At 43.2% G+C, this 19605-nt stretch overlaps 1 protein-coding gene across 1 annotated transcript in view; it reads left to right on the top strand.

The window, feature by feature from the left end:
• The window catches only part of LOC126237201 (NFX1-type zinc finger-containing protein 1-like), a 383285-nt gene that overhangs the window by 209625 nt on the left and 154055 nt on the right, over positions 1 to 19605 (top strand). Inside the window, exon 9 of the mRNA XM_049947081.1 lies at positions 18784 to 19099. Coding sequence (XP_049803038.1) covers positions 18784 to 19099 — 316 coding nt within the window. The remainder of the gene's footprint in view (positions 1 to 18783; positions 19100 to 19605) is intronic.

Genomic DNA, 19605 nt, shown 5'->3' with positions numbered 1-19605 from the left:
TGACACAGGAAATACTGATATGATCTTTCACCTAATACCTAAGATAAGATCTGTTATTAATCCCTAGATCATTAATTGTACAGAGAGTCAGAACATAAATTGTAGTGATGGGAACCTGTTGGTTGCTGTGGAACAGTTTTACTGGATACTGGCTTATGTGCTGAATGATTTTTTTATGAGTTCAGCTGGATCAAGAATACCGTCCTAACGGTCGGGAGTGCGGTGTGCTGACCACACGCCCCTCCTTATCCGCATCCTCCTCGGAAGATGACACGGCGGCCGGACGGTCCCGGAAGGGCCACTTGTGGCCTAAAGACGGAGCTTTTTTTTTTTTTTTTTCAGCTGGATCAGCTAAAGCACATGGGGTATTGCTATCTTAATACTTAATTAAGCGTAGAAAATAAAAACTACAGTCTTCTGATTCGACATTGACAAACAATGTGTCATGCAATATCCAGAGAGGTCCATCGCAGGAACATGTAAATTACTTTGTTCTCCCCGGTTTTATGGTGGCATGTCATAGCAACACATAATCTCCTACTTGGTATAGTGACATCCCAGCATTCTTTTGACTAAGTTGGTGTTGCCTCCATGTTTTGGCTGCACTGTTCTGCTGAACTCTCTTCTAAATTATCTTTAATATTTTAGCCAGGTGCTCCACTTCACTGAAATTTATTCCAGGCAGCAACTTCTCAGTCTCGAAAGGGACATGCATTTTGTGGCTGTAAACTACCTGTTAAACAATCAACCCTGTTGTTTCGTGTACCTGCCGTTGTATGATAAAGTCATACATGGCAATAGACAACACCATTCTGAGTGGGAGCTTTTCATGTAATATGACAACATTTTAACATACTTGTACGATAAGATTGGATATAAAGTTTGTCTCTTTTTAATGGCCTCTGGACTCCTAAATGACAGTACCGAATGAGTGATAGATGCTTTGGCAGCTATCTCAGTAGTCATGTCTTCATTTATTATCAAAATAAGGTGGTCAGTGATGGATAAATTGTCTGTTATTTTGAGCTCTTATAGGGGACGGTCTTGAGATATTGAAGATATGAATTCAATAGGTCCTGCTGCCTCAATAAAGTTAAAGAGGTACTCTTGGTCTTTGTCCAGGCACTCTCTAAGTGTCAGGAAGAAAGTTTTGAATGTAATCTTCTACATCTTTCTTTCATTGTGACCACCAATAACAGCCTACAATGTGTGAATGCATGGTGCTTTTACCACTATGACATGTCTGTATGCTATCATGACATTGAGTATGCACTTGAAAATAGTCTTGGGAACTACTATCCATACTCCAAGAGGCACTTTCTTTTGTAAAACATCATCTGTTGTAATAAAATCCAGTGAATTAGACGATTTATTACACACAGCATCAGATTTTTGTGCCTTCTTTAAGTCTCCAGCAAGCAAATCGTCTATTTGTAGGTTCTTAATTTTCTTTCTTATGGTACCTGCATTCTGATTAATTTGCCAGGCTTGTGTTTAACTATGTAGTCATATTGACTGAATTTTAAGGTCCTCCTAAAAAGTCTGCCACTGGGATCTTTTTAACTCAGTAGCCACTGTAAAGCCACATAATCATTAATTGCAGAAGTGTTGTCCGCATAGGTAACAATGAAAGTAATGATTTCCAAAAACAAATGCCAAAGTTCTTTTTGTGTAGTGCCATACGGTGTTGTTAGAATCACATGGTAGTGTAAAATCTGAACAAGCCAGGACAGTTCAACTTTTAAGAATTTATTTCAGTTTTAACATGGCACTCTCACAGTGTTCTGTCCAGACAAAAGCAGATACCTTCTTCACTAATTTTATTAGAGGTTTTCTGGTAGCTGCATAGTCTAAGTCCTGCCAGCTTTGCACTTTTTGTATAGTTGTTGACACTGTAGAATCTTGTACCATGGGGAGAAAGGAGAGGATGTTGTTTGGCGGCTGGTATCCTCTTTCTACCACACAACTATTAACAGGGTTCTTTATTTACCAGCACAGAAAGCTACTTACCTCTAAGCAAGTTGTTGTGATTAAGCTCTTCCGTAATAGTCCACATTAGCCTCAATGCTAGCGAAGTCCAAGTCCCGCTATAAACACTACACTTTCGTAGCTGGTGACATGAACTGCTACACGCCAACCAGAATAGGGATTGAACTAGTAACTGCGACTGTGACTCTTGACTCCGACTGACTGTCTATGCCTGACTTGGCCCTCCGATCTGCGGCAGCGATCTAAATACTGACGGTTGAGAGGGTGTTGACATTGCGTTGCTTTCGAGTCTGTCTTTTGCCTCTCTCCTGATAGGCGAACTTGATTCAGTGACTATTATCGATCTTTGTGCAACCTATTTGCTGATCGTTGCGCTGGTGAGAGCTTACACCAGCACTTTGCCCCCCCCTGCCCCCCCCCCCCCCAATTGCTGCACCATTGTTATGTAGGGAGGCTGCTAATTACAGCGGGGAGGGAGACAGGACACTGAATGTAGAGATGAGCCAGGAGCCATGACTGTGGAGGATAGCATGCTCCCAACTGTACCCCGCCATCTGGCTTGTGAGGCAACAGGAACATCCTCCAAAAAACTGTTGCCATGGCACATGTCCAGGCCTGAGGGCATGTCCTGGATCGATGATGTTGTTGGTGGGTCCAGGTCCAGTGGGGTTAGTGAGTGGGGACAGTGGGGCTGAGAGTGCATCGTTATCCTGCTCCTCCTGGCATGCCCTGGTGGCACCAGTGGGCAGCTGGAAGGCTGCGCGGTCCCGTGAGGTCATGAACCTGGGGGAAGAAAAGCAGCAGAATCGTGAGGCAAATGACAGGCTTAAATTTGGTTCTGGTGCCGGCATTGCAAACCATCGGGATGTGCGATCAAATACACTCCTGGAAATTGAAATAAGAACACCATGAATTCATTGTCCCAGGAAGGGGAAACTTTATTGACACATTCCTGGGGTCAGATACATCACATGATCACACTGACAGAACCACAGGCACATAGACACAGGCAACAGAGCATGCACAATGTCGGCACTAGTACAGTGTATATCCACCTTTCGCAGCAATGCAGGCTGCTATTCTCCCATGGAGACGATCGTAGAGCAGCTGGATGTAGTCCTGTGGAACGGCTTGCCATGCCATTTCCACCTGGCGCCTCAGTTGGACCAGCGTTCGTGCTGGACATGCAGACCGCGTGAGACGACGCTTCATTCAGTCCCAAACATGCTCAATGGGGGACAGATCCGGAGATCTTGCTGGCCAGGGTAGTTGACTTACACCTTCTAGAGCACGTTGGGTGGCACGGGATACATGCGGACGTGCATTGTCCTGTTGGAACAGCAAGTTCCCTTGCCGGTCTAGGAATGGTAGAACGATGGGTTCGATGACGGTTTGGATGTACCGTGCACTATTCAGTGTCCCCTCGACAATCACCAGTGGTGTACGGCCAGTGTAGGAGATCGCTCCCCACACCATGATGCCGGGTGTTGGCCCTGTGTGCCTCGGTCGGATGCAGTCCTGATTGTGGCGCTCACCTGCACGGAGCCAAACACGCATACGACCATCATTGGCACCAAGGCAGAAGCGACTCTCATCGCTGAAGACGACACGTCTCCATTCGTCCCTCCATTCACGCCTGTCGCGACACCACTGGAGGCGAGCTGCACGATGTTGGGGCGTGAGCGGAAGACGGCCTAACGGTGTGCGGGACCGTAGCCCAGCTTCATGGAGACGGTTGCGAATGGTCCTCGCCGATACCCCAGGAGCAACAGTGTCCCTAATTTGCTGGGAAGTGGCGGTGCGGTCCCCTACGGCACTGTGTAGGATCCTACGGTCTTGGCGTGCATCCGTGCGTCGCTGCGGTCCGGTCCCAGGTCGACGGGCACGTGCACCTTCCGCCGACCACTGGCGACAACATCGATGTATTGTGGAGACCTCACGCCCCACGTTTTGAGCAATTCGGCGGTACGTCCACCCGGCCTCCCGCATGCCCACTATACGCCCTCGCTCAAAGTCCGTCAACTGCACATACGGTTCACGTCCACGCTGTCGCGGCATGCTACCAGTGTTAAAGACTGCGATGGAGCTCCGTATGCCATGGCAAACTGGCTGACACTGACGGCGGCGGTGCACAAATGCTGCGCAGCTAGTGCCATTCGACGGCCAACACCGCGGTTCCTGGTGTGTCCGCTGTGCCGTGCGTGTGATCATTGCTTGTACAGCCCTCTCGCAGTGTCCGGAGCAAGTATGGTGGGTCTGACACACCGGTGTCAATGTGTTCTTTTTTTCATTTCCAGGAGTGTACATAGAAGAGCCAATGCGTTCTTGGATCACTCCTCTTTCCCAGCCCCCACAGTTGCCGTAAACCCTGAAGAGAACAATATAGTGCTCCACAAAGCTATACTTGCACACCATTGGCGGTGCCGGATGCTGCGATGGATGCAGCAAGTGTAACAGCGTCCGATGGTGGTGGCCATGCAGAAGTTCCACCAGTGACGGTCTGTCTCTTGGGTGGGAGTGACAGGAAGCGAGAAAGAGTTGCAGCTCCTGTTCCTGTCTATGCGTGGTGTGAAGCTTGGCTATCTGTTGCTTAAAAGTGTGTACAAAGGATACTGCTTCTCTGTTGGACTGTGGGTGAAACAGAGAACTTGTTAAATGACGAATGCCATTGCCTTCACAAAACTGTTTAAAATCGTGAAGTGAACTGTGGTCCGTTGTCCAACACAAGTATTTGTGGCAATGTGATGGAGCATATTGGTTTTCAGCGCATACATGACACTATGACGACGTCTGTTCAGTGTGGGCATCCATGCCCTGCCGAGTACAGTGGCGTCGCGTTAACTGTTTAGTGAAAACAGTTCCCCATTGTCGTTGGTGGAACTATCGCAACACAGTATTTTGCAACACTTTGGGAATGGGCACATGCAATTTTCCACTGGCATTCTGAACTAGAGTCACAACCTGTTGAACTGAAATGTTACACCAACGTGCAAAATATCAGCACACAACTGAGTTCTGGTTAATGTTCAATGAACGAGGCCAAGACATGAAAATGTAATGCAACAAAATCTTGAGATCTGAGTCTGCTTCTGTGGCCTGTGCGATTTTTCTGTAATGCAAGAGAAAAGATTTCAGCCATTCAGATTCCTACACATTGATTTGTCACCAAGATGTGGCAGATGCATCGAAATCAAAGTCTGGGCCAGTCGGAAGGCAAGATATGGCAGCTGCATTGCCATGCTTCCATACTGATATGCTGAAGCAACAACACCCAACATTGCAATTTTTGAGCAGTGCATGTAGGAACTGGCTTTGACAGATGAAACAAGGACTGCAAAGGCCTGTGATCTCTCACTAAATAGAACTGGTGACCATACAAATAGTGATGGAATTTTGTCACACCATACACAATAGTGAGAGCTTCTTTTTCAATTTGAGAATAATTGCACCGATTTTGATTGAGCAACTTTGAGGCAAAAGCAATAGGTCTGTCTTGTGCACCAATTCTGTGTGAAAGCATAGTGCCAATTCCGTAGGAAGAAGTGTTGATTTGCAAAACTACTGTCTGGGATGAATCAAAATGTGCTAAACATCTGTCACTGAGCAAGGCATTTTTGAGTTTCAGAAATGCATCTTTGACAGCCTTTAGTCTACACAAAGGTAGATTTTTGTGACTCAAGCGATGCAATGGAGCCGCGATCTGTGCAGACTGCAGTACTGACTGCAGTCCAGACACATTGCGAGGAACAGGTAGGTCACGGATTGCAAGCAAATGAGATTGGATGGGGTTCACATCCTGACTGTTTATCACATGACGTAAGAACTGTAGTTCAGTTTGAAAAATGTTACACATCAGCTAAGTACTGTAGTTCAGTTTGAAAAATGTCACACTCTTTGAAATGTGAAGGCGACCAGAAGGCTTAGTCAACAAAACAAGAGGCCTTGCCCATTGACTAGCTTGAATGGGAGCAATTCTTTCAATTCACTGGCTACTTTGTCTCTTAAAGCAAATGGAAAGGAGCAGGCCCGAAAAAACTTAGGCTGTGCATTGTCTTTCAATGTAACACACACTACAAAGTTATTATCTTTTCCCATGCCTTCTCAAAACAGTTCAGAAAATTCTGTAAGCAAGCTAGTGGCACTGTCTTTTTGGTCACAAGACGATGTGGAAAGTATATTGTCTTGGTTGCTGAGGACAAACAAAATGAAGGCATCTAAACCGAAAATGTTCTCACTGTCTCATGATTTCAACACAGTAAAATTCACAGTCCGAGTGTGGTATTTGTAAATGGCAGGCAAACTACACTGTCCAAGCACTGGAATTTCCTGTCCGTTGTAAGCAGTGAGGTGCTTGCTAGATTTAGAAAGGCATGGTGAGCCTAACTGTTTGTACATGGCATGATTAAGCAAAGTTACTGAGACACCTGTGTCTAACTGAAAGGTCACATAATGGCCAGCAATTCGTAATGTGGCAAATAGTTTGTTAGAACATCGTTGCACAGCACTAGGTCAAGAAGGAGGCACAACCTTAATCTTACTTTTGTGAGAACCTGTTGTAGAGTTGGAAAACATAATGTTCACTCCACACGCATGAGCCTGTTTTTCCTGGATGCAGACAAAATTGGCGTGTTTGTGCTATTGCAAACAAACTGCTTGGACATGGCCTTTTGTCCACGTTGTGTTACATGATGGACAATCATGTCTTTTTATGGCCAGCAAAACATCTAGGGCAAGACTTCAGTCCCTTCACAGGTCTGTTTAACTGTCTACGTGGCTGTCCGTGCATCTGTGTATGCACTTGTTGTTGTGGCTGCTTGGGGTGGTCGTGAGCAAGGAGCTAATCTGCCCAACAAATCGGGGCCTGGTCAAACTTATCGAGCGTTATGGCACCCGAGTCATATTGCTCTAAGATTTGCAATACTAACGGAAGTGATGGATCAGAGTACTTTAAGATCTGTCTCATATTCAACTATCTGAGACACTGAATGTTAATGCATCTCTAATCATTAAATCACTCTAAAAGTTGCCACAACTACACTTAAATTTAGACTTCCTAGTCATGCCCTTTAATTCTGTGTACCACTGATGGGACATCTATTCCGGCTTTTTCTGCAAACGAAAGAACTGATATCTAGCTGCAGCTACTTGAACTTGCTGGTCATAGTACTTGGTTAATGCAGCAATTACTTCGTCATAGCTGAGTTCTTCGGGAGACGCCATTAGGAATAGTTTTTGTATTAACCTGAACACTGGGGACCCTGCAATTGAAAGAAAGTATTGTAGCTTTGCAGTACCTTCAACACGATGAACTTGACAATATGCTTGGATCTGAGTCAAGTCTGCCATTAAATTGGCAGAATGTTGGTATGCTGGTCGGCGGCACTTGTTGGACTGATTTGTTGCTCTGTTGTGCGGCCGACGCGGCTTTTGCAGCCAGTAGTTGTATCATCGTCAGCAGAGTAGCAGTTTTTTGGTTCTGAAACTGACAAATTTGTGCTAGATCCTTCACATTGGTCGTCTGTGGCCAAGCACAGGGCAGGGGGTGTAGTAGCCGTGGTTTACACAAATATGTTATAACAAAAAAGCAAGCAAGGCCTCTGAAAAGAAAAATTTGGTTACTTCTGCGGCTTCCGTCCTTGAATACAGGCAAGAACACAACAACAAATTAGCAAAATGATCACCCCTGCAGCCTAAAACATAAGAGAAGCAAGCAAAATCTGCTTCTGCACTGAATTATCCTCACCACCAGTTTTGTGTCATCGTTGACACTGAAGACTTTTGTACCATTGGAAGCAAGGAGAGGATGATGTTTGGTGGCTGGCATCCTCTTTCTACCACACAACTGCACACATGTATTAACAGGGTTCTTTATTTACCAAAACAGAAAGCTACTTATCTCTAAGCAAGTTGTTGTGGTACAAGCTCATCCTTAATAATCCACATTAGCCTCATTGCTGGCGAAGTCCTGCTATAAACATTACACTCCCATAGCCAGTGCCATGAACTGACAGACACCAACTAGAATAGTGACTGAGATAGTAACTATGGCCAAATATGACTGTGACTGACTATCTGTGACTTTCTGGGCCCTCCAGTCCGTGGCAGCGGTCTAAGTACTGGTGGTTGAGAGGGCATTGGCAGCACATCACTTGCGAGTCTGTCTTTGGCCTCTCTCCTGATAGGTGCACTTGATTCAGCACCTGTTATTGATCTTCGTGCAACCTATTTTCCGACTGGTGTGCTGGCTACAGCTTAAGCCAGGACAGTGCTTAGACATCTTCCGTATTCTGTTGACAAGCATACAGGATTTCTAGGATACTTTCACTGAGTACTGTTGTATGGCATAATTTTTTTGGTGCAGTACATCCGAGGTTACAAAAAAGTCCAGTCTTCAGAAGCTTGCAGTACAAATATTGCGTAACATTGTAAACCAAATATCTTGTCCAAGCCTTTTCAGGAACCAAGCGATTCTTATACTTATGTGCCAATACGTAGAGGGAGAATCAAGAGGAAAGATAGTATTAGTGATCCTGAACAAAAAACTTCAAATGAATATGCTCTTGTCTTAAACTGTATCTAGCATACAACTGTGTGAAAATGACAGGCATCAGTCACATGTCCTTCACCAGCAATATGTGCAAATACAACCAAAGTGACATTAGACTGTGTGGTGTTGCCTTTACTGAGCATTTCAGTGTGCACTTCACAAAGGAGTAACTTTTCACTCTTATTTTACATGTGTGATCTGAAGTAAAGGACCGTACAAATGAGCTCAGATAAGCAATACAGCATCTGTTTATGTATTGCGTTGCAGTTGACAGACTTTTTGAACATCTTTTGTAAGAAAATTTACATAATTAAACAAAACATTAGATAACAGTATTTCATTAACAGTATTTCATTGACTATCACCTCCATTTGTCCTCAGAAACTATTAGGAACAGGGCATTATGTTCATATTACTTTTTTCTTCTGATTCATTAAAACTGCCACCCCTCAAAGCATTTACCTTCCCTCCTATATACTCTTTTATGGTATTTGTGGTAATAATATGAATGAATAATTTCGGATGCAGTTTGCATATCCAATACTATAAACATATAGAGGATCAGCAGAAAAACTGCTCCTATCAGAGCACACAAAAAGGGATTACATTCCTGTTTATTTAAAAGACTCTGACTAGGAAAAGTGTGAAGGAGACAGTGCAGAAGGATGGGAAAAGGGGGGGGGGGGGGATAGGATAGAGAAAAGCAAGTGTGGAAGTGGGTGAGAGCCAGTGATAATGAGAGACAGAGTATGTGACAGTGACAATGAGGAAGAGAGGGATAGTGAGCAGTGGGGAAGTCTAGCAGCAGTAGGAAGGAAGGAATGAGACATTAGTAGTGAGGGAGAGAACAGGAGGGAGACAGTGGGATACCAACTGCCTTGTTCTACCTTCCTCATCATGTATAAGAAATTTTAGCATGCGTACATGTTCGTGTTTTCTTTAACATGCAACTCAACTCAAACTCCCACAGCTGTAACTCACTCACACCCACTAGTCCATCGCTCTAAGAAAATTTTCAAAGTTGTTAGAGATCAGGACCTTAGGAAAACATAGTCTAAATTACAGCTATTTTCCGCGGCTGGCTTTTGGTACCCAAAAAACAAGTTTCTATATCTACATGGATACTCTGAAAATCACATTTAAGTGCCTGGCAGAGGATTCATCGTTATTCCAATCTCATTCAGCGCGCGGAAAGAATGCACACCTATATCTTTCTGTACGAGCTCTGATTTCCCTTATTTTATCATGGTGATCCTTCCTTCCTATGTAGGTCAGCGTCAACAAATTTTTTTCGCATTCGGAGGAGAAGGTTCTGTCGCAATGAAAAACGCCTTTCTTTTAACGATGTCCAACCCAAATCCTGTATAATTTCTGTGACACTTTCTCCCATATTTCATGATAATACAAAATGTGCTGCCTTTCTTTGAACTTTTTCGATGTACTCCGTCAGTCCTATCCGATAAGGATTCCACACCGCGCAGCAGTATTCTAAAAGAGGCTGGACAAGTGTAGTGTAGGCAGTCTCTTTGTGGGGCGTTTCTCAATAACGGATATAGATTTTTGAAAACACAGAGATGACTCTTCTACATAAAAGTTCAGAGAATATACTGTTAAAATTTGAGCAATTTGCTGCAGTTATTTATTATTTAGATTTCACCTCATACCGGCTTTTATGTGTAGAAGCAGGGTAAATTTGAAACTCTGTATCTTGGAAATAGATAAAGATATGATCGAAATTTTTGAAGTTGTTTGACATTGCGATCTTGAGAACATATTATAAAAATTTCAAACAGTGGAAAATCTAAGGTGGAGTAATGACAATATTATGAAAAGGATTGTTTGTGCTCACCATCTAACAGAGATGATTTGTCACCAATCGACACAACAAAAAGACTGTCAGCAAGTAACCTTTTGGCCAGAAAGGCCTTCATAAGGAATAGATACACACACACACACACACACACACACACACACACACACACACACACGACCACTGTCTGTGGCTTCTGAGGCCAGACTGTGGTCAGGAGAGGTGTGTGTGTGGGTGGGGGGGGGGCCTCTTGCATGCGTGCGTGAGTGTGCCTGTGTTTTGTCTATTTCCGATGAAGGCCTTTTTGGCCAAATGCTTGCTCGCTGACAGTCTTTTTGTTGTGCCTATGTGCGGCTTAGCATCTCCGCTATATGGTGAGTAGCAACTATCATTTTCATAATTGTTGTTAATGTTGTTGTTGTGGTCTTCAGTCGTGAGACTGGTTTGATGCAGCTCTCCATGCTACTCTATCCTGTGCAAGCTTATTCATCTCCCAGTACTTACTGCAACCTACATCCTTCTGAATTTGCTTAGTGTATTCATCTCTTGGTCTCCCTCTAAGATTTTTACCCTCCACGCTGCCCTCCAATGCTAAATTTGTGATCCCTTGATGCCTCAGAATATGTCCTACCAACCAGTCCCTTCTTCTTGTTAAGTTGTGCCACAAACTCCTCTTCTCCCCAATACTATTCAATACCTCCTCATTAGTTATGTGATCTACCCATCTAATCTTCAGCATTCTTCTGTAGCACCACATTTACAAAGGTTCTATTCTCTTCTTGTCCAAACTCTTTATCGTCCATGTTTCACTTCCATACATGGATACACTCCATACAAATACTTTCAGAAACGACTTCCTGACACTTAAATCTATACTCGATGTTAACAAAGTTCTCTTGTTCAGAAACACTTTCCTTGCCATTACCAGTCTACATTTTATATCCTCTCTACTTCGACCATCATCAGTTATTTTGCTCCCCAAATAGCAAAACTCCTTTACTACTTTAAGTGTGTCATTTCCTAATCTAATTCCCTCAGCATCACCCGAATTAATTCGACTACATTCCATTATCCTTGTTTTGCTTTTGTTGATGTTCATCTTATATCCTTCTTTCAAGACACTGTCCATTCCGTTCAACTGCTCTTCCAAGTCCTTTGCTGTGTCTGACAGAATTATAATGTCATCAGTGAACCTCGTACCGGCTTTTATGTGTAGAAGCAGGGTAAATTTGAAACTCTGTATCTTGGAAATAGATAAAGATATGATCGAAATTTTTGAAGTTGTTTGACATTGCGATCTTGAGAACATATTATAAAAATTTCAAACAGTGGAAAATCTAAGGTGGAGTAATGACAATATTATGAAAAGGATTGTTTGTGCTCACCATCTAACAGAGATGATTTGTCACCAATCGACACAACAAAAAGACTGTCAGCAAGTAACCTTTTGGCCAGAAAGGCCTTCATAAGGAATAGATACACACACACACACACACACACACACACACACACACACACACACACACACACACGACCACTGTCTGTGGCTTCTGAGGCCAGACTGTGGTCAGGAGAGGTGTGTGTGTGGGTGGGGGGGGGCCTCTTGCATGCGTGCGTGAGTGTGCCTGTGTTTTGTCTATTTCCGATGAAGGCCTTTTTGGCCAAATGCTTGCTCGCTGACAGTCTTTTTGTTGTGCCTATGTGCGGCTTAGCATCTCCGCTATATGGTGAGTAGCAACTATCATTTTCATAATTGTTGTTAATGTTGTTGTTGTGGTCTTCAGTCGTGAGACTGGTTTGATGCAGCTCTCCATGCTACTCTATCCTGTGCAAGCTTATTCATCTCCCAGTACTTACTGCAACCTACATCCTTCTGAATTTGCTTAGTGTATTCATCTCTTGGTCTCCCTCTAAGATTTTTACCCTCCACGCTGCCCTCCAATGCTAAATTTGTGATCCCTTGATGCCTCAGAATATGTCCTACCAACCAGTCCCTTCTTCTTGTTAAGTTGTGCCACAAACTCCTCTTCTCCCCAATACTATTCAATACCTCCTCATTAGTTATGTGATCTACCCATCTAATCTTCAGCATTCTTCTGTAGCACCACATTTACAAAGGTTCTATTCTCTTCTTGTCCAAACTCTTTATCGTCCATGTTTCACTTCCATACATGGATACACTCCATACAAATACTTTCAGAAACGACTTCCTGACACTTAAATCTATACTCGATGTTAACAAAGTTCTCTTGTTCAGAAACACTTTCCTTGCCATTACCAGTCTACATTTTATATCCTCTCTACTTCGACCATCATCAGTTATTTTGCTCCCCAAATAGCAAAACTCCTTTACTACTTTAAGTGTGTCATTTCCTAATCTAATTCCCTCAGCATCACCCGAATTAATTCGACTACATTCCATTATCCTTGTTTTGCTTTTGTTGATGTTCATCTTATATCCTTCTTTCAAGACACTGTCCATTCCGTTCAACTGCTCTTCCAAGTCCTTTGCTGTGTCTGACAGAATTATAATGTCATCAGTGAACCTCAAAGTTTTTATTTCTTCTCCATGGATATTAATACCTTTTCCGAATTTTTCTCTTGCTTCCTTTACTGCTTGCTCAATATACAGATTGAATGACATCCGGCAGAGGCTACAACCCAGTCTCACTCCCTTTCCAACCACTGCTTCCCTTTCATGCCCCTTGATTCTTATAACTGCCATCTGGTTTCTGTACAAATTGTAAATAGCCTTTTGCTCCCTGTATTTTACCCCTGCCACCTTTAGAATTTGAAAGAGAGTATTCCAGTCAACATTGTCAAAAGCTTTCTCTAAATCTACAAGTGCTAGAAACGTAGGTTTGCCTTTCCTTAATCTTTCTTCTAAGATAAGTCGTAAGGTCAGTATTGCCTCACGTGTTCCAAACTGATCTCCCCCGAGGTTGGCTTCTACCAGTTTTTCCATTCGTCTGTAAAGAATTCGCGTTAGTATTTTGCAGCTGTGACTTATTAAACTGACAGTTTGGTAATTTTCACATCTGTCGACACCTGGTTTCTTTTTTCATTTTCATAATACACTCCTGGAAATGGAAAAAAGAACACATTGACACCGGTGTGTCAGACCCACCATACTTGCTCCGGACACTGCGAGAGGGCTGTACAAGCAATGATCACACGCACGGCACAGCGGACACACCAGGAACCGCGGTGTTGGCCGTCGAATGGCACTAGCTGCGCAGCATTTGTGCACTGCCGCCGTCAGTGTCAGCCAGTTTGCCGTGGCATACGGAGCTCCATCGCAGTCTTTAACACTGGTAGCATGCCGCGACAGCGTGGACGTGAACTGTATGTGCAGTTGACGGACTTTGAGCAAGGGCGTATAGTGGGCATGCAGGAGGCCGGGTGGACGTACCGCCGAATTGCTCAACACGTGGGGCGTGAGGTCTCCACAGTACATCGATGTTGTCGCCAGTGGTCGGCGGAAGGTGCACGTGCCCGTCGACCTGGGACCGGACCGCACGGATGCACGCCAAGACCGTAGGATCCTACGCAGTGCCGTAGGGGACCGCACCGCCACTTCCCAGCAAATTAGGGACACTGTTGCTCCTGGGGTATCGGCGAGGACCATTCGCAACCGTCTCCATGAAGCTGGGCTACGGTCCCGCACACCGTTAGGCCGTCTTCCGCTCACGCCCCAACATCGTGCAGCCCGCCTCCAGTGGTGTCGCGACAGGCGTGAATGGAGGGACAAATGGAGACGTGTCGTCTTCAGCGATGAGAGTCGCTTCTGCCTTGGTGCCAATGATAGTCGTATGCGTGTTTGGCGCCGTGCAGGTGAGCGCCACAATCAGGACTGCATCTGACCGAGGCACACAGGGCCAACACCCGGCATCATGGTGTGGGGAGCGATCTCCTACACTGGCCGTACACCACTGGTGATCGTCGAGGTGACACTGAATAGTGCACGGTACATCCAAACCGTCATCGAACCCATCGTTCTACCATTCCTAGACCGGCAAGGGAACTTGCTGTTCCAACAGGACAATGCACGTCCGCATGTATCCCGTGCCACCCAACGTGCTCTAGAAGGTGTAAGTCAACTACCCTGGCCAGCAAGATCTCCGGATCTGTCCCCCATCGAGCATGTTTGGGACTGGATGAAGCGTCGTCTCATGCGGTCTGCACGTCCAGCACGAACGCTGGTCCAACTGAGGCGCCAGGTGGAAATGGCATGGCAAGCCGTTGCACAGGACTACATCCAGCATCTCTACGATCGTCTCCATGGGAGAATAGCAGCCTGCATTGCTGCGAAAGGTGGATATACACTGTACTAGTGCCGACATTGTGCATGCTCTGTTGCCTGTGTCTATGTGCCTGTGGTTCTGTCAGTGTGATCATGTGATGTATCTGACCCCAGGAATGTGTCAATAAAGTTTCCCCTTCCTGGGACAATGAATTCACGGTGTTCTTATTTCAATTTCCAGGAGTGTATTATCATAAAATTTTCGACCATTTGTTGTGCGTAGCTGTCTTGGAATCCTCAGCTCGTCTTTGGTTTGGGGGAGACAGCAAAAATATGGCAAAAAATCACTTCTTTGGGGTTTTCCATCGAATCACCCAGGAACTAATGGTGCCTACATAATTCCCATCAAGCACACCATAGACTACATCAAATGCAAAAAGAGCCGACCGATTTGCTCCATCTGCCTGAGAAGGAGGAAGTGCGTAATATTCATACTTTGACCCTGTATTGTAGAACAGTGACACTAAGGTGATCCTTCTATTGGGTATATAAATGTTACCTAGCCCAAGGGCTATCTGATACACTTGGCCCTACCTTTTTATTACCAATAGAACCTATGGTTTGAGCATTGAAAGATCCCGTTTTTATGTGCGGCAGTTTGGAACATATTAGGTACACGATGTCGCATGCATATTACTACATCCGTATCTGGGGTTCAAAATTGAGTTTTATGCTCTGCAGGTGTCTACAACAGGCATGGACAACCTTTGGTGACCTGTTGGCTGGCTCGCCATGTGACACGACAGCAGTGCTCCTAGCACATGATGTCAAAACTGGAGCTCACAACATTAATGATCATGGGCTAACATACCGATACGAATGGCACCACGTTCTCGACATGCCAGGCCAACAAATTACACTCAAAATGTATTTTTGAATGTACATTCATTTTATATTCACCCCATCTTCAGATATTTACATTTATTTATGTGTCGTGAACATTGTTTCTTTAGTTACGACATTTTACAACAGTCGTCTGAAAAACAAATGCTGGAAAAATGCTATGGTGGCGTTAGGAAAGAAAAATGTTCATGACACACAAGTAAATGCTAACCTCTCAAGATGGGATACCAGGCATCATGGAAAAATAAATGCCTATAAAAGCAGCTGTTTGCGGCTAATCATTATAAATTACCTTCAATTTTAACAGTTGCACTGCTCTAATAGATTCACAGTGGACAAGTATGATTTAATGATGTTATTATGAGAAAGAATAGAAAAATGAAATATGGCAATGAGTCAAGCAGTCCCAGTCAGTTGGGAGTAACTTTGCGAGTTTTGGCCTCAGGCAGGTCATTGGAGGACGACGGTTCAATCCCGCGTCCGGCCATCCTGATTTAGGTTTTCTGTGATTTCCCTAAATCGCTCCACACAAATGCCGGGATGGTTCATGTGAAAGGGCACGGCCGACTTCTTTCCTCGTCCTTCCTTAATCTGATGAGACCGATGACATCGCTGTCTGTTCTCCTTCCCCAAACAACCAAACCTAACCAACCAGGTCATTGGAGTGTTTGAATTTTAGTGTGTTGATATCCACAGACACCACTAGCAGGCACTTTTTAAATATTTGTCTGAAAATACATTTGATGATTGATCTTGATAGGCATGAGTTGTATCTGTAATTGTAAATACATTAAACCACCATTTCTTTGTCCATTTTAAGAAGTTTAAAAGTCATAATTGCTTGAACTTAGCATTTATCAGCTGTAATATACAAAAGCTGCACTGGAAAAACGTGAACAACAGAATGGCGAATATCTGAAAATGTGACCCACACGGAATTCAATACAAGAACTTGACTCTCTCTTGAATTTCTTCTGAGGGCTGTATTGAAACTAATATTGTGTCATATCTTGGTTGCAGGCAGCTGGTTGCCATGCATGGTCTATAGTGTGTTGCCAGTAGTAAACAGATACCTCTTTAACAACTCCAGCTATAATTTTTGGAAATATTTGAACTTGGGGACATAATTCCTGTGTAGCTATAAGCTTTGTATTAAACTGATCTTGACTTTGCCATTATATCTATGCTGTCTGTGCAAAGTAAATATTTTGTTTAAACTATTAGGCAAAAGCAGCAGCTTATTAGGGTAAACAGAAGCATCAATGACTTTTTTCAAAGTAACTTTCCCCGCCCCTAATAAGCACATGTAAAGTAATTTAGAAGTAATTCCCATAATTGTCTGTGCAACTAGATTTATTCTAGTTTACTTTGTTGTTGATATATTGCAGTGGCTGCTTCTGCCTCTTAGTGTATAATTTGATTCATTCCACATGCAATCTAGAAAAGATTGCTATGTAACTCGTATATTAGGGGTGGTTTTGAGGTTTGACACCTATTCAGCACATGATCTTGATTTCGTGAATCTGGCTTGATACTTTCCTGTGTCAGAGTCTTATTAACGCTCTAATCTTGTCACTCCCAGATCTTGGCTATGATGCCAGGAATAGTGTGGGTTGTCTCCTTATCTGCGCCTTTCCACAGCTCCACTGTGATACCATGTCACCCTGCTGCTCTGTTATGTTAGAGTTTGAAAATAATTGTCTGGACCTCCACTTTAGTTCGTGGGAGGGAGACTATCTAAGTTATTAACAATCATAGGTTCAAAGTGTAGTTTCTCCTCAGGTTCATCTGAATTGAAGAGTGTGTCGAAATTTTCAGCTAGATCAGCCATTCAGTCCTGATTAGTAAGTTTCAGTTTACCATTTGGTCTCCAGAGGTGAAAGGTCTGGCCTGTGAGTTGATAGTTTGGTAAAGATATCTTGCATCATTTGTCTCGAAGTTTGTTTCCAGTTGGTCGAAAACATCTTTGTTGTGTTGTCTCATAGTGTTTCTTGTAATATTGGGTGTGACTTTCCCAGTTGTTTGGATGCTTCTGTAATTAGCAGTCACTTTGATACATGCTGTTGTCGACCATAAATGTTCTTCTCGGTCTGTGGGATGGAAGCATCAGTCGTGGCCTTCTGTATTTTTTATCCTTGTTGTTAATTGGGGCATCAGTGAAATTATTGTTGTCCTGGAAATGAGCTGGTTTGAATACAGTACTCGTGGTTTATGGCAGCTGTTATTTTAGTAGTTTGAGAGTGGAATGAAATTTGCTTTGGTCAGTGGCAGATTCTTGTCTGAATCAGTGGTAGTACTTTCCAATACCTTCACATTGAGCATTTCCTCATTTCTTTTCCTGTTAAAGTAACATGATACAAGTGGATCTGGACTAATGGGGGATTGTCATGTCTTAGCTTTCCTGGGAAGGTGGTTGAGTGGTGCAGATTTTTGGTCATATTTCTAGTTTCTTCAGCAGTCAGTGAGTTGCTCTCCATTCATGTTGGTCTTCTTTTTGGTTGTGAACTCTGCGACTGTGTTCTTGAGTCTTCTCTCCTTCCCAGTCAGACCATTGAAGTCCCTCACTGTGATAGTTGTATGATGTTCAAGAACAATATCTATTGTTTCTTCTACTTCTCTCTAGAGGTACCATACTTTTTCAATATCCTCCTTATTCCTGCTATCGAGCTATTGATGGGAGCATGGGCATAGATGAGAAGGAGACTAAAGTTTGCTATTGTGTTGTTGATGATGATCCCCTTAATGAGGTACATTCTTCATCACTGTCTGATCCGGTTATGCTTTATAGATCCTGTAGTCCCGTGATTTCATCACATTTTGATCTATGAATGCTTTCTCTTATGGTGCCATTATCAAAATGTGTTTCGTGAAAACATCTAATGTTGTCTCAGCTACCGTGTGGAGAGAATTGATGTTGATGGTGACAGGTAGGTGATATTTTTCTTACTCCTACATGAATGTGCCAACTATGCATTTCACTCCCGTTTAACAGAGCCGAGACTTCTTCCCAGGTTGATTCCTGGGACCATAAAATATATTTTTATTATTCATTGAAAAAGATTTATCAAGTACATTTTCTTCCTTGTTTTCAATAATTTTGAAACTTGTTGTACGTCAGTTATATGTAAGTTTACACTTTTTTTATAAGGTGAAACATGCCAAGCACTTGAATGCTGGTGATGTGGTTACATTATGTGTTCATCCACTTATTGTAGATTTTCAAAAATACTGCTAACATAGATTATTATTATTATTTAATGAAATTTTAAAATCTTTCCATTTATTATTCAGGGTTCCAAAACAGTGTCCATTGGGTCACAAGTGCCTTAAAAAATGTTACGAAGACTGTGGAAACTGTGAAACATCTGTGGAGAAGGTGCTTCCATGTCAACATATAATAACAATAGCTTGTCACGTTGATATTACCAAGTATCATTGCAAGGAAGTAGTGGAAGCTGTATTGGTACCATGTAAACACACAGCAAAGAAACTTTGCTTTCAAGATGTTAAAAATGTGAAGTGTTCATTTCCTTGTGAAGACAGGCTACTTTGTGGTCATAGCTGTACGTTGAACTGCCATGCAGCAAATGATCCAGATCACCTTCAGGTAGGTTGTGTATTAAAAACCTAATTTAGATGTGAACAGTATGAACAGGACAGATTGCTACTCACCACATGGAGGAGGCTATTAGTTGCTGACAGACAGAATGAATACACCTGCTAAACTTCAAACAAATAGTGCTTCTCCAGAAGCAGACCACACACACACACACACACACACACACACACACACACACACACAAGTACAACTCACAAACGCACGACTACTGTCTACTATTTTTACTGTGAAGACAGTTGTTTTTTAATCCTTGAATAAAAAAAACAATAATGGATTGAAAATAAAGAGAAAAAATGTTTTATTTTCACACAGAGTGAATGTTACATAAACTATTACAAAAGGTAAAAGCACAGAACACCTACAAGAAGTGTCAACAGCAACATCTGTAGCAATGGTGCCAAAGATGATTTTCTAGTATGGGTATGATTTCTAGTTCATAATTTACAGCACTCCCACTAGAAGCAAAGCCACTCTGTACTTTGCATAGTCTAGAT

This window comes from Schistocerca nitens, chromosome 2, assembly GCF_023898315.1.
Source record: "Schistocerca nitens isolate TAMUIC-IGC-003100 chromosome 2, iqSchNite1.1, whole genome shotgun sequence".
NCBI classification, from domain to species: domain Eukaryota; kingdom Metazoa; phylum Arthropoda; class Insecta; order Orthoptera; family Acrididae; genus Schistocerca; species Schistocerca nitens.
This window is presented reverse-complemented; position numbering and strand designations above follow the sequence as displayed.